The sequence below is a fragment of the Gobio gobio genome, assembly GCF_949357685.1.
Source record: "Gobio gobio genome assembly, chromosome: 18".
Taxonomy (NCBI): domain Eukaryota; kingdom Metazoa; phylum Chordata; class Actinopteri; order Cypriniformes; family Gobionidae; genus Gobio; species Gobio gobio.
Window position 1 is genome coordinate 13,701,683 of NC_137111.1, and position 16,410 is coordinate 13,718,092.

Below are 16,410 nucleotides of genomic sequence, written 5' to 3' on the forward strand. Positions count from 1 at the left end.
TTTAGAGAACTGAGAAATCTAATTAATTGAAATTTTAAGCCACAGCAGCCATACATGTCAGACCAAAAGGCGCTGCTGTTTAACAGTCACAAAACAAGTGTACTGTTGTTTCAATTTCAGATTCACAAAAATAACAATTATTATGATCAATATTAAATCTGTCTAAGAAGTTCTGAGGATGGCCTGTATGGCGTTGCACAGGCTACTCGATACACGCATAGGACGTTACGTAACATCATCACTACACTCCAATTCAGTAGGCGGCGGTAATGCACCAGAAGCTGGTGAGCTAACCACCAGTAAACAATAAGACGAAAAAGAAAACGAACCATTACCGCGAAAACGACAGCCGTGTCAAATGAAAACAAAATCTGTATAAACGGCACAATGAGGTTAAATTAAAAACAAAGATGATTCCGCAATGTTGATGCGTTGTTCTTCGTTCACGGTGAGCTATGAACAGCGCCTGGTGTTTCCTACTAAAGATTTTAAAGTTCTCCGTCTCTAATATCGCCCGCATTTCACCACATAATGTTGTTTGAAAGAACAGTTAACGTTACACTACGGGTGATCTAGAAAGAGATCTGCATTTGCTTTTGTTTTGTTGTTTAATGCTTGCATTTTAGAATTACCTAATTTTTGTCCACCTTATTTGATTTACAATTTTGACGTGTGCTAATCTTGAGTTAGATTTCATGAGACCCTCACGAGTTAACGTTAGAACTTATGCGTGTCTTTGTTAAAACCTTTACTGGATGCATATTATAATGCTTATTATCTGCTTTGTTTGCATCATGTTGAGTTTATCATGTTTTATTTTCTGTTGTCTGGCTTGCAGTTTTAAGGAAACCTTTAGAATCAGTCATGACAGGAAGAACCACTTCAATTGCATTCCTCAAAGGTACTGATGGATATTTCTTAATTTAGCCTATTTTCTGTCCCCTAGGACGATTATTAAAGCCATGTTTTAAATGTTATGCCTTATGTAATATTATATCAAATCAGAGTTAATTAATTGTCCAAGCCACTTTGTTTTAGCTAGTTCTTGGGTTTTCCAACTCTCAAAAAGTGCATTATCAATACCATGCTATCAAAAAGCCACATCTCCACATATATCAAAAGATCTTTATTCCTGGACATGTGATAATTTGCCAATACTGCCATAACTTGGTTATTATTATGAATCAAACTCTTTTTGTGCATTGAATTTGTTTATCCACTGCTCTGTTTCTCCCTTTGAAGATGTGGTGGCGTATGTTGATGTGTGGTCTGCGAGCAGGATGGAGGATTACTCTGATCCGTTCGTCCAGCAGCTGTTGGACATGGGTGCAGAGGTGATAACTTTTTTTTGACAGCTGTTTTTATATATGACATTTTTATTAAAATGTAAAATAAATGAACACATTTTAAATTTAAGGTATCTAAGACACTCAACAAGCAAGTGACCCATGTAGTCTTCAAACATGGCCGCCCATCCACATGGAAGAAGGCCCAGAAAATGGGTGTAAGGATTGTTTCTGTCCACTGGGTAGCAAGGTAAAATGAGTAGCACACACACAACTAATCTTCTGCATGTTCATCTCAATAAAACCAGCAGTAGAGCTGTCAAAATGGCTGAAAGCTCAATTAAAATGTTATACTTAAATATTACTATTATTCAAATTTATATTCAAATGTAAAAGGCATCATTTCAAGTTAGAGGAAAAAAGCTTTTGGCTTGTCTCCTGAGGCCACAAGAGGGCGCAATAAGCAAACTATTAAAGGCATGAAACAGCATGAAACAAATCAGTTTTTTAAGTGATTAAATTTAAACTACAGAAAGCTATCAAAGAACATAATGTCCTGTCAATCACACGTCGCGAGTGTATCTGCACACTTGCCCAAACTGCCGTTATAATGAATGACGCTGTTATGCTGCACAAAGCTTCATGTCGACGTCGTGTTTGCTGTCAGTTGTGGTGAAAGCATTTTGTGAAAGAAAATACGCTGCAATGACAGAGTCGATGTGACGGGGACTGTTTATTCAGAAGTCTCAGATACAAATAAGCTTGTGCTAACAGCACAGCGCTCTCAACAACTCCGTACTATAAATGTAGCGGACCCCGTCCGAATGATGGCTAGACTTTACTGATGTTTCAGGAGTTTATTGAAACCGTTTATCTCCAAAAATCACCGTAAGAGCTGAACACAAAACAAAGTGCGCATAAACACCTCTTACACAAACTCTCTCTCATAGCATTATCAATAACAATACAAACATACATTACAAATGACAGTAAACAAGCACATACACACCTATTGTCTTTTCAGGGGGGGGGGGGGCTAAACAAACTGTATACTTTAAATCTGCTGAAACCCACTGAATGATGAATCACGAGCGCTCCCTCTTTTTTCATATTGCTCTGTAGACTGCAACACCCGTCAAAATAAAAGTCCCTACTTATTTAGACAGACAATAAAGACCTAAAACCTATTTAAATGCACAGAAATGTCAAAAATGTACACAAAAACAAATGATAAGATACAGTACAATGAAGTCTGTTACAATAAAACTTCCTCCAGCTCTCCGTGGTTCACGAGTGCCCAGTCAGTCTCTCTCTCTCATACATGCAGTGCGTGCAGTGCCTCGCTAAACCACGCCCCCTCCGCAGCATAATCTAACAATAATTTCAAATGCAAAGATGTCAGCCAATCACAACAGTGGGCTTTTCACTGAAGTCTCACAGCAGACACGCCCCTTGAAACCGGGCATTCAGCCACTGGGCAAACATCAGTATAGAAAAATGCCTTTTATTTCTAAATTATGAATTTTTTTTATGTAAAAATCATACTAACAATATAAGTACACCTCAGGAAACATTATAAAATAATAGAAAAATGGGACCTTTAATGCACCGCATTAAATTGTTTATTCAAAGCAATGAAATAACCTGACTGTCTGTAAAACTGCATAACATTGACTCTAACATTCATTAAAAATTTTTTTTAATTTTGCAAATCTCATTAACATTAGGAACATAACGGCATCATTCAAGATCCAAAGCGCCGATCAATACTTTTTTGAGATTAAAAACATGACATCCAGTGGAACTAGACTACTAATTGTCTAAAAAGTAGTGCCTGGCTGAAAGGGATTTTGACGGCAAAATTGCTACAATCGTATCATCAATGAATATGTTAATAATTTTCTTTTAAAAATGGTGTAAAGGGATAGTTCATCCAAAAATGAAAATTCATATGTTTGGAATGACATGAAGGTGGATAAATAATGACAGAATTTTCATTTTTGTGTGAACCATCCCAACTTTTGGGAAGAACTTAAGGGTCTTAAAAAGGCCAATTTTTATAGCATTCAAAGGTGCTGTTAACATTTTTGAATTACATATATAAAATTTCTCAACGCAAAACTCATCCTTTGTTTTAGCCAATTTAAAAATGCACTCTGATTGTCAATAATTTTGCATATTGATTGCCTAATCTAGTTGAATGACATGCCTTTGTGGGGCAGAATTTTGTGTATTGCAATGACAGCATGTTCTCTGGGGCCAGTTGCATAAACCGCCAAGGGTAGTCTTAAAAGTTAGTCATCAAATTTTTTTCAAGACTGGTTAGACCTTTTAAAGTCAGTTGCATAAAAAGGTAGATCAGTCTAATTTGAATGAGAAAAGTAAGACTGGTTACATCTTGACTAATTGCTAGTTGGTCAAATTAGTTCTTAAGACACAGTCTTGACATAGTGACTAAGTTTTTTGTTAGCTGCATTTTGTTGCTGCATTTCTTGGGATGGCCTCTAGATGTCTCTAGACCTCAATAAATCTTTATGAGCCTTTCGAATTCTGTTCATGTTTGCAGATGCAAAGAGAGTAATGAACATGTAGACGAAGATTTTTTTCCTGCTCAGAATGAAGAATCCAAACCTCATCTTCTGAATAAAAGAACTGTAAGAAAATAAAAGAACATGCTTTTTTTTTTTTACTTTGACTGGTTGCTGTATCTTGGTAAATAAGAATTAAATAACCCCATACTTGCTGTTTTGTGTTTGATTTGTTTTTGCAGCATCGTTGCATGCAGCCTAGAGATTTCCCTGTAAAGACCCCTGAGAATGACAGGCGACTGAAAAAAAAAATGGACAAAATGATGAAAGACGTGATCTCCTCGTCCCCTGTTGGTGAGGAAGGCATAAGTTAATTTAATTAATTTCATGTTTATTTCATTGAACACATTTGTGAGGTTTTTTTTACATTTGGGATTTTGTTTTAATAGTTTCTGACACTTCACCATTCGTTATTGATGAGGAAAGCGGAATAGTGTACAGTCCCTCTTTAAAACGTTCTGACAGCATGGCTCAGCGACTGAGAGAAATGAGAGCTCAACGTGAACATCTCTCACCCACTGGTATGTCCTTAAATCCTTTTGAGAATATATTTATATTTAGTGAATTTTATGTTTTGTATGAAATATTAAAGTTTATAAATAAGTATTTATAAATAAGCACCTGCACGTTCACTTGGATTTTTTTCTTCTTCACATAACAGCTGAAATAACTTAAAATACTCTGTTGGGTCATACAGATAAAAGTACATAATTCAAACTGTAAAAGGCCTACTTTTATTCATGTACACTTAATAACAACAAAACTTTATGCTTTTTTAAAATAAAGAAAACAAATATGCGCTTTGTCGTTTCGGGAACTGCCCGTCACAAAAATTTACCCAAAATTTCTATAGGCTACTTGCCTCAGTCACGATAAGAAATATGTCTATAGAAAGTTTGAAATGTGAGCAAATATTCTCTGATTATGTAATCTGTATGACACCAACAAGAGATACAGAGGTAATCTGCTCAAACGTAGATGTTTATAATGTGTATGAGCGCTTCCCAGTGAAGCTCTAAATAAATGTAAATCACTCTGAATTGAAATGTAAAAATGGATTTAAAAAATGACTTTGCCGAAATGTTCCGATAATGTTTCGTCAAAGTTCATAATTATTCTATAAATGTTAATTTAGTTTAACAGCTTCACAAAATACCCATGGTTCATGTTTTTTTTTTTTACTTTCAAATCCCCCCCCCCCCCCCTCCCCTCTGTTTTTTCACAAATCGCACCCTGTATACAATGCATCCAGAAACTATTCACAGCGATTCACTTTTCCCCCATTTTATGTTACAGCCTTATTCCATAATGGATTAAATTAACTATTTTCCTCAAATTTCTACAAACAATACCTCATAATGACAACGTGAAAGTTTGTTTGAAATCTTTGCAAATTTATATATATATATATATATATATATATATATATATATATATATATTAGTGGTGGGCCGTTATCGGCGTTAACGTGCTGCGTTAACATGAGACTCTTATCGGGCGATAAAAAAAAAATATCGCCGTTAATCTATTTTCAAAGTTGGGTTGGGAGCTGGGTCTATACTACGCAAGCTATGATGACTTTCACCTTCATATTTTAGCGTGGATGTAAACCTAGCCGAATTGCACTGTAGGGGCGAGAGAACGAGTCTTCGAATCTGTGTGTATGCCTGCCAGTGTTGTCAAAAATATCCATATTTCACTATGTATCGATACTGAAATATCTGAAACGATACTCATTTTCAACAGTATCCATATCAGCTGCTCTGATCTCCTCTCCTCTCCGGTAAAAGGGTTAGTTCACCCAAAAATGAAAATTAGCCCATAATTTACTCACCCTCAAGTCATCCTAGGTGTATATGACATTCTTCTTTCAGACTAATAAAATCGGAGTTATATAACAAAAGTCCAGGCTAATCCAAGCATTAGAACAATGATTCATTGTTGCTCTGTTTTTGAAGTCCATAAAAAGTGCATCTGTCCATCAAATAACGTGCTCCACTTGGCTCCGGGGTGTTAATAAGGCCTTCTGAAGCCAATCGACGCATTTGTGTAAGAAAAATATTCATATTTTTAACTTTATCAAGTAAACTTTCGACCGACCGCATTCCATGGAAAAGTGTTGAATGGTGAAAGTGAAACTCAAGATGCGTACGTGACGTCATGACGAGCGGACCTGGTCGCGTTAGTCTTTCGATCAGCAGGGTAACTTTCAACAATTTTTCCATAAATTGAACAGGGAAGGCGGTCGGTCGAAAGTTTACTTGATAAAGTTTTAAATATGGATATTTTTCTTACACAAACACTAGACGAGATCCGTTTACTCTGATCGGTCACGCAATCACTAAACAGCGCTGTGAGATCCAGTGAGAAGCGTGTGCATTCAACGAAATACACACATGTCTCTGTAATTTAAACTAGTTTAAAAGCCAGATTAAACAGCGCTGACAAACAGGAGAAATACTGTGCACAATGATACTGTCAGAAGGCTTTTCGATCTTATCCATAATTTACCATGGATTTCCTGTTGTGACACTAACTACTGCACCTTGGTACTGTGGCAGAAATGTGGGATATTCATTTAGAATTGTATTATATTATTAATGATGTATTAAAGTAGTAATGGAATAGTAGTTTTTTTTTGTGATTTGAGCTATAGAATTTGTGCATTTATACTAAATGTTTTTAGACTAGGTCTACTGTTTTTCATACAAATACCATAGAAACCATATAGATACAGTGAGGAAAATAAGTATTTGAACACCCTGCTATTTTGCATGTTCTCCCACTTAGCAATCATGGAGGGGTCTGAAATTGTCATCGTAGCTGCATGTCCACTGTGAGAGACATAATCTAAAAAAAAAAATCCAGAAATCACAATGTATGATTTTTTAAGTATTTATTTGTATGATTTTTTAAGTATTTATTTGTATGATACAGCTGCAAATAAGTATTTGAACACCTGAGAAAATCAATGTTAATATTTGGTACAGTAGCCTTCGTTTGCAATTACAGAGGTCAAACGTTTCCTGTAGTTTTTCACCAGGTTTGCACACACTGCAGGAGGGATTTTGGCCCACTCCTAAAAAAAAGCTAAAGTTATTAATTTAAGAGATGTGAATATTTTCTATTTGCCTTTTGTTCGATTCGAATTAATGGCTCAATCGTCAGCAGGTTTATTAGACGCTGCCCCTTTAAGACCGATCGAATGTAGAACTAATAATATCATATTCTCCTATTTCTCCAAACTATTTACGCCCATTTAAGATCTAAACTGTTAAAATAACTACTCTCCAATCCGGTCATTTTGACACAGGCTATTTGTTGTGTATTTGATGGTTTAGACGCGCACACGAAGCCTAAAATATTAAGTGCAAGCCGGTCCATTTCGCAGCACACACACATAAGCCGCCTTGAAGTTGGAAACAAGCGTCTCTTGCGCGGATTATTGTGCATTTAATAGCTCTTTATTATCAAACACATCCCGCAGTTTGGCAACAGTAGAGACTGCAGTTTACAACAATCACTGAATCTGACGTTTAGTTTAGGTTTAAGGAGAAATGACAGCGCAAGGCTGTGAAGGGAAGGAAGGATGAGCTCGACGAACATGGCTATAGGAATAGTTTTACCTCATACCATCTTTTTTATAATTCTTGGAAGCCAAAATCGAAAATGAATGTTTCATGTCATTTAATGGTATCATAGTGATAATCATATTGTCTGAACCAGATATTAATATACAGATTTTCTCCTCATTGTTGTCAATACTAGAGCAAGCTCCTGATTGGTTAACGCGGCGCGAAATATCCGCCAAAGTTCAGATTTTTCAACTTGAGCGTTTCGCGCGATTCACACGATTCGCGCGTTCAAAACGCTCAATTCGCGTCCTTCGCGCCGCCTCATTCGCGCGAATCGCGCCGCAGAATGCCATTTCGCGTCTCTGCATTGACTTAACATGTAAATCACTCGCGCGAATCGCGTCCGGTGTGAACGCACCATTACCCTCCTTCTGCTTAATCTCACGCCGCGTTTGGTGCCTCCGCTGTGGGCCAGATGCAGTACTGGGGGTCGGGGATGTTGGAGGCCGAGCTTCGGCGTGCGTGAAGTTTATCTCTAAAGATGTGACTGCTGATGTTAAACAGAAAAGACTGTATGCACATTTTAGAACAGATAGACGCGACAAGGACGTACAAAAACACTGACTCACAAGATAGAAAACACGAAAACACCGCTCTGTCTGGAGAGAGAGAAGCCGCTGCGTGTCCACAAATAATAAATAATAAGCTACACATAAGAAATCAATGATCACAGATCAGAAGGAACTGAAGAAAGACTTCTGTTTTCATTTGTACATCCAAACACTGAGAAACTGCCAGTGTTCACTCGTTCACAAGTAACGTTAATGATCTCGAGTGTTTGCATGGGTGTGGCAGATTCTCTGGGCGGGGGAAAGGGAGGAAACCGCTCCTGCTTGGACGTCAAACCAGGAGACTTCAGGATTGGCTCGTCTGGCCTGTCATTTTCTCAAAGGCAGAGAGAGACAGCCAGAACTCGGGTTTACACCGATCAACATTTCTATCCACTTGGGGACAATATTCAGGCTAGGGGAACTCATATTAATGTTGAAATACCTCATAAAATGAAAATTTCATGCCATGGGACCTTTAAGCTGACTGTGGTGTTGTGTTGCTGTAGCTCCACGTGAGAGAGAGAGAGCTCGCTTTCTCTCTCTTCTGGATTGCGAATGGCAAAAATGCATCACGGACAAATGGTTTAATATTATCTCATATAGAAACGGCTGGCAAAGATAGAACTTGCCAGACATAACGTCTATCAATTATAATTAGTAAGTGTATTTTCTTAATTTCTCCAGTACCGACAGCAGGCAAATTTACTGGTCGCACATGTGCGACTGGATGTAAAATTCAGTCGCACACTCTCAAATTTTTGCCGCAAAATGCGACCATTTAGTCGCACTCTGGAGCCCTGTGTATAACACTTGCCTGAATGATAAAAAACGACAGAGTTATTTAATATTTTTTAGCACTGATAAGAAAAAAAGCGAGCCGATCGCGCCGGCGCGACGGCCGACTCGAGAGGGTTAACAGACTTCAAAAAAACATAAATAAGACATAAGAAACCCACTATATTAAAAGTGTCTCTTCAGTTCAATAAAAGAGTCCGTTGAGACTTGAGGCGAATGAGGCAAAACCGCGAATACTTCCATTTAAAGCTCTTTTCTGACTTTTTTCGCCTTCAAATAAATCTCAAAATACTCTTTTATACAAAAACAATTGATAATGACTTGATTTTTTTTGTCTTTACTTACCATAAACCGTCTTTCACTCGTTTCCATCTGAAGACGCTGAGAAAATGGCTGCTTCTCGCACTGGTGTCGTCCGTGTTGTTACGTGACGTGCATGCTCTCTTTAACGTCCGCGTTCCCAGGTTAAGAACCTTTCAACCCAAATTGGGTTAAATCAACCCAGCATTCTTACCCAGCAGTCTCCACCCAGCGTTTGGGTTGAAAAAACAACCCAGCATTTTTTAGAGTGTACTTCAACATTGTTGAAAGTGTACATTTTAGGTTGATGCATATAGCAGAGAATAGACTGGGCATACGACTGTTACTTATGTGACTTGCTTGATGTTAAAATTAGTTATTAAATGCAATATCTTGCAAAAAACAACTCCTTGCAGTCTCGTGCTGTCTGACACACACACCGAAAAGTGCGCCACAGCAGTTCTTTTTTTCTTGTCTTGTTACAGACTCGAACTCTCAAATACACACACAGTTATGTCAAAATTGGTGTCTTGATGAGTACTCATGTAAACAGAGTCGGTTATGCTTTAAGTGAAAGATATCAGTTGGGAAAAGAAATCGATTTTACACACTTAAAGCAATATTGTATCATATCGAATATCGCATTATTTTACAAGGATATCGCATATCGCATTTTTCTTCAATATCGCACAGCCCTAATTTAGTTGAAAAATTTAGTGTCCCCAACTGAGCAAGCCAAGCCTGAGGCAACAGTGGCAAGGAAACCAAAACCCCATTAGGTGACCTAATGGAGAAAAATAAACCTTGGGAGAAACCAGGCTAGGTCGGGGTGCCAGTTCTCCTCTGGCCAATTAACAAACAGCGTATGATTATTATTCTGGCAACTTTACAGGTCAGAGGTCATAATAGATCGGAATATTCGAAAGATTGGAGGCAGCACGCCGGAGATGGGTTTATTGAGGATGATGTGTCGATTAAATAATTATTAAATAGGAATAATCAAAATTAGGGGTTCGGCCGAAAATGGCATTATCGGTTTGGCGCCGAAATAAAAAAAACAGCCGAAAACGTAAACCGAAAAAATTAATGTCACCCGCCCCTCCCATCCGTGCGCAAGCGCTTAGGTTTCACTCACGGTCGAGCGGTTATCACACGACGCGTCTGCCTATCAAAGATTAAGCATGTCAGCAGTATGAGAACTAATAGAGACATATCCAGCTGAACTACCCATTGCCAGAAGCGACAATCCCCTTGACTACTGGTGCGCGAACGAAGGCCGCTTTCCATTGCTTGCGCGGATTGCTGGCAGGTATTTATCTGCCCCAAGCAGTGTTGCCAAGTCCACGGTTTTCCCGCGGGATGTTTTTCCATGTCCGCGGGTTGAAGCGACCCCAATTATGTGATATTTAGACCCAGGAATGCGAATTTTAGCAGGCAACCCTGCCAAAAAAACACATATGAGAACAGTGAGAGACTATTCAGTGCAGCATCTCATGTTCTTAATGAGAACCATTCTGTGAACCATGTGTTTTGTGTGCAGTTATTCAGATAATTGTGGATCTTTTTTTGCACAACTGTTAAAAAACTATTTTATTTGATGGAACATAAAACTTTAAGAATAATATTAGGCCTATTTGGTATTATTATTTATATTTATTGTTAAAAATATTTTAGGTTTTGTTATGTAACTTAATAAAAGTTTGATTATTCTATTGGTTCCTTGGATTTTTTTTTTTCATTTCAGATCCATTAAATTCAAGCAATTATTTATATACAAACACATGTTATATATATATATATACAGTGAGGAAAATAAGTATTTGAACACCCTGCTATTTTGCAAGTTCTCCCACTTAGAAATCATGGAGGGGTCTGAAATTGTCATCGTAGGTGCATGTCCACTGTGAGAGACATAATCTATAAAAAAAAAAAAATCCAGAAATCACAATGTATGATTTTTTAACTATTTATTTGTATGATACAGCTGCAAATAAGTATTTGAACACCTGAGAAAATCAATGTTAATATTTGGTACTGTAGCCTTTGTTTGCAATTACAGAGGTCAAACGTTTCCTGTAGTTTTTCACCAGGTTTGCACACACTGCAGGGGGGATTTTGGCCCACTACTCCACACAGATCTTCTCTAGATCAGTCAGGTTTCTGGCCTGTCGCTGAGAAACACGGAGTTTGAGCTCCCTCCAAAGATTCTCAATTGGGTTTAGGTCTGGAGACTGGCTAGGCCACGCCAGAACCTTGATATGCTTCTTACAGAGCCACTCCTTGGTTATCCTGGCTGTGTGCTTCGGGTCATTGTCATGTTGGAAGACCCAGCCTCGACCCATCTTCAATGCTCTAACTGAGGGAAGGAGGTTGTTACCCAAATTCTGGCAATACATGGCCCCGGTCATCCTCTCCTTAATACAGTGCAGTCGCCCTGTCCCATGTGCAGAAAAACACCCCCAAAGCATGATGCTACCACCCCCATGCTTCACAGTAGGGATGGTGTTCTTGGGATGGTACTCATCATTCTTCTTCCTCCAAACACGTTTAGTGGAATTATGACCAAAAAGTTCTATTTTGGTCTCATCTGACCACATGACTTTCTCGCATGACTCCTCTGGATCATCCAAATGGTCATTGGCAAACTTAAGACGGGCCTGGACATGTGCTGGTTTAAGCAGGGGAACCTTCCGTGCCGTGCATGATTTCAAACAATGACGTCTTAGTGTATTACCAACAGTAACCTTGGAAACGGTGGTCCCAGCTAGTGCTGGGCGGTATGACCAAAAATGTATATCACGGTATTTTTCTAAATTATATCGGTTTCACGGTATATGACGGTATTTTTTTCCCATATGCATGACCGGTGTTAACCACATTTTCTACTGATTGAGAGAGGAAATACTGCAGTAGATTGACTGGAATGCCCTGTTTTACTGTCATGATGAGTGAATATTGTAGAAAATCTCCACACTAGGAGTTAATACAGGTTTGCAAAGTCCCACAAAATGATGCTATGGAGAGACAATAAAACACAGACCCGCAACACATTACAGGCACATGAATATTAAAAGAGTTGAGGGCACCTTAAGCATTTTAAAAATCTAACCCTATATAACAACAAACTGACAAAACGAGGGAGAAACGCGGATATTTGCAATACATTTAAGAGCACTCTCTGAACGAATGTCACATCAGTTTAACACAGAATGAATAAAGCAGTTACTTTTTTGTAACTTTTTTGTACTTTTTTTTTTTTTTATTTATGAACTTACATCATTCATTGTCTTTTGTATAGCAGAATAATCCGTGTCATCGTGGTCGTGATTAGATGTATGGTTGTATCAGTGTAGCCTAATCAGTGCACATTTCATTTGAAGAAGACGTGATGAAATATGTGCACATACACGCTTCTGGTACTTGTTCAGAGCACTAGAGTATATGAAATATGTCCATTAAATACTTAAACACGCTCGCTCCGGTCTATATATGTGCTATATGATCCATGTGTAGAACGCTGTTAATCTAATCACGGCGCTCCGCGCAGAAACCGCTCTCTTGCGCGCACCACGTGTAGTTTAAATTCTCCGCTGAATCAAGGGCTAAATCCGAAATCGCCCCCTATAACCTCAAATAGGGCATTATTTGGAGGGGACAGCGCTTTGTAGTGGTGTCCGAAACCATAGTGGACGTTATTGAGTGCACTCGTTCAATCCCACATCGCACCGCAATAAAATAGAGTGTACAGCCGATGTACACACAACGGTTGTCCGACTTCACGCACTCGTTTTCATTCACTCCTTCAAATAAAGTGATAACATAGGGAATAGTGAATGAGGGTATAGGGGGCGATTTCGGATTCAGTCATAGGCTGTAATGCCGTGCTCTGACTGCTCTCACCAGTATAGTGCAACAATGAAATGGGTCCCCTCTCAAACAATGACGCGCTGCGCTGCGTTCCGAACGTTGTTTAAGCGACATATACCGGTATTGCGGTATCATCAAAATTCATATCATAACAAAAATAAATACCGGTATTCGGTATGAACCGGTATACCGCCCAGCACTAGTCCCAGCTCTTTTCAGGTCATTGACCAGCTCCTCCCGTGTAGTTCTGGGCTGATTTCTCACCTTTCTTAGGATCATTGAGACCCCACGAGGTGAGATCTTGCATGGAGCCCCAGTCCGAGGGAGATTGACAGTCATGTTTAGCTTCTTCCATTTTCGAATGATTGCTCCAACAGTGGACCTTTTTTTCACCAAGCTGCTTGGCAATTTCCCCGTAGCCCTTTCCAGCCTCTGTGGAGGTGTACAATTTTGTCTCTAGTGTCTTTGGACAGCTCTTTGGTCTTGGCCATGTTAGTTGTTGGATTCTTACTGATTGTATGGGGTGGACAGGTGTCTTTATGCAGCTAACGACCTCAAACAGGTGCATCTAATTTAGGATAATAAATGGAGTGGAGGTGGACATTTTAAAGGCAGACTAACAGGTCTTTGAGGGTCAGAATTTTAGCTGATAGAGAGGTGTTCAAATACTTATTTGCAGCTGTATCATACAAATAAATGGTTAAAAAATCATACATTGTGATTTCTGGATTTTTTTTTTAGATTATGTCTCTCACAGTGGACATGCACCTACGATGACCATTTCAGACTGTATATATATATATACAGTGAGGATAATAAGTTTTTGTATAAGTATTTGAACACCTATTTGAACACCCTGCTATTTTGCAAGTTCTCCCCATATATATATATATATTAGTATACGTTTTAAAAGAAGCCATTTTCGCTTCAGTTTCGGTTTTTGGCCAAGTGCATCCTAAAGTTTCGGTTTCGGCCCAGAATTTTCATATCGGTGCATCACTAATCAAAATATTGGAGTCATCACGCCGGAGACGGGTTTATTAAGGATGCCGTATTGATTAAACAATTATTATATTGCAATATTCGAAAGATCGGAGTCATCATGCCGGAGACGGGTTTATTGAGGATGCCGTATTGATGAAACAATTATTAAAGTGCAATATTCGAAAGATCGGAGTCATCACGCCAGAGACGGGTTTATTGAGGATGACATATCGATTTAACAATTATTAAATTGTAATATTCAAACAATCGGAGTCATCACGCCAGAGACAGGTTTATTGAGGATGCCGTGTCGATGAGGTAATTTCAGGGGGAATCTAATTGACACGGCCTCTGCAGACACTTCAGGGTTATGCGTTGGTCATGTCTGGGCGCAGGTCCAGCATCTGATCTGGATACGGCCTGGATCCAGTAGAACTCGGGATAAAACAGAGAGACTATCATTAGCGTAGATTAGGGCTGCACGATACGAGGAAAAGCTGCGATGTGCGATAACATTGTTTAATATTGCGATGACGATATTACTTGCGATAAATATTCAAATGTGAATGTTAGCTATAGTAATAGGTCATGTTCAGTGTTGGGCAGTAACGGAATACATGTACCGGCATTACGTATTAGAATACATATTATGAGTAACTGTATTCCGTTACAGTTACAATTTAAATACCTAGTTGATATTTAGAATACAGTTACATTGTTGAAATCAATGGATAACATTAAATAAACTCATTAAATAGAGAAGTATTGTTACTCTCCAAATAAATTAAGGCAACTCAATGCATTTCTCAGAAGCCTCAATATGAAAACGGTTTGCGTGATCAGTCACAATGGAGTCGGAAGAGGAGCAGCGGGAGCAAGAGGTAGAGATGGAGCCAGAACAACAGAGCCAGGGCAATAAAACGTTTCTATCTTGGAAATTAAAACAGCATTTCATATTAAAGAAAGAGAAGGGAGAACGAAATATAACACAGCGTTGCAACTGTGCAGTGGCGCGGTGGTTGGGGGTGGCGGCTACGCACGCACACCTTTTTATATACAGGGAGTGCAGAATTATTAGGCACGTTGATTTTCTGATCATATTTTTTTTCCAGGCACATTTGACCAATTCCAAACCACAGTAATCCTAATAACTACTATTGATTTAGTATTTAATAATGTATAAGTGATATATAATTGTTCATGAAGGCTGGAAATGAAAATCACCTTATATTCAGGTGTGCAGAATTATTAGGCATGTTTTCTTTTACAGATAAATTGAGCCAAAAAAGAGATTTAACTCTGACTGAAAAGTCAAAAAGTATTAAATGCCCATGAGAAGGATGCAATACTAATGCAATACTAGACATTGCAGTTAAGGCATGACCATTGGACCGTGAAATGCTCGTTGGGTCAGCAGGATCTGACAAAAACAGGTGGTGAAGAAAAGACACCTGTTAACTGAAAAAGAATTAAGAATTAAGGTGAAGAATTAAGGGTGAAACCATCAGGAACCCTTTAGTCTCCAGCGCCACCATTTTCCAAAGCTGCAACCTACCTGGAGTCTCCAGAAGTGCAAGGTGTCAGGATCTCAGAGACTTCAGTTAGGTAAAGAATCCTAAAAAAATGACGCCCACTAGATAAGAATCACAAGCTGAAGTGTTGTAAAATACATGAAGAAGGTTTTTTTATAGGCTTTATGGACAGATAGGTTGAGAGTGACTCTTGAAGGACCAGCACCACATCCTCTAGTACCACTGTTTGAAGAATTCATCTTCCAGAATCTGGCAGTACGTTTTGGGAGTTCATTTTTAGTCCATCTCTGCAAAACGGACTTCAGGATGGACTAAAATGAACTCCCAAAACGTTTCATTTTCATTTTGAAAATATAAACAAGGCTCAAACTTTATTTTAGTAGGCCTACTTCCGTCAGTGAAACTACTGCCTGGAAAATATTTAAATAAATATCTGTATATAATGGAAATATAAATAATATAAGTTAAATATTAGTTAAAGAAAAGATTTGTTTATATTTCCCCACAGACGTGCGTCTTATGCCTCTTTGGGCTGAAAGGGATGACACGAGCAGGAAAGAAGCCTCGTTTTCTAATATCTTCATGTTTTCTCCTGATGTTCCAAAACTGATAGGCTACTTGTAGTTAAATGTGAAGAACGAAATTATCTTCCGCAATGGTCAAGAACTTAGGCTTTGTTTGATTATGCGATGTGAGAGAAAGTGAAACTAAAAATCTCTGGCGTGTATGAAATGCGCTATACACAAAAACCCGACCAAGTCTAATTGCAAGCACAAACTGTGTTAAATAAAGTGAATTTTTAAGTAAAATTTATCTGTCCTACTCCGTTTTCTACTTTACCACAGTAAATGATGTGAATGTAGCCTACTCCC

The 16,410-nt window shown here is 38.5% G+C and overlaps 1 protein-coding gene across 1 annotated transcript in view; it reads left to right on the top strand.

Annotated features, from left to right (window-relative positions):
* The first annotated feature begins 295 nt into the window (after positions 1-295).
* Positions 296-16,410, top strand: part of mcph1 (microcephalin 1) — a 151,796-nt gene continuing 135,681 nt past the window's right edge. Inside the window, exons 1-7 of the mRNA XM_079843157.1 lie at positions 296-448; positions 839-901; positions 1,243-1,334; positions 1,418-1,536; positions 3,853-3,940; positions 4,057-4,168; positions 4,264-4,395. Of these exons, the coding sequence (XP_079699283.1) occupies positions 865-901; positions 1,243-1,334; positions 1,418-1,536; positions 3,853-3,940; positions 4,057-4,168; positions 4,264-4,395 (580 nt within the window). The 5' untranslated portion in view covers positions 296-448; positions 839-864. The remainder of the gene's footprint in view (positions 449-838; positions 902-1,242; positions 1,335-1,417; positions 1,537-3,852; positions 3,941-4,056; positions 4,169-4,263; positions 4,396-16,410) is intronic.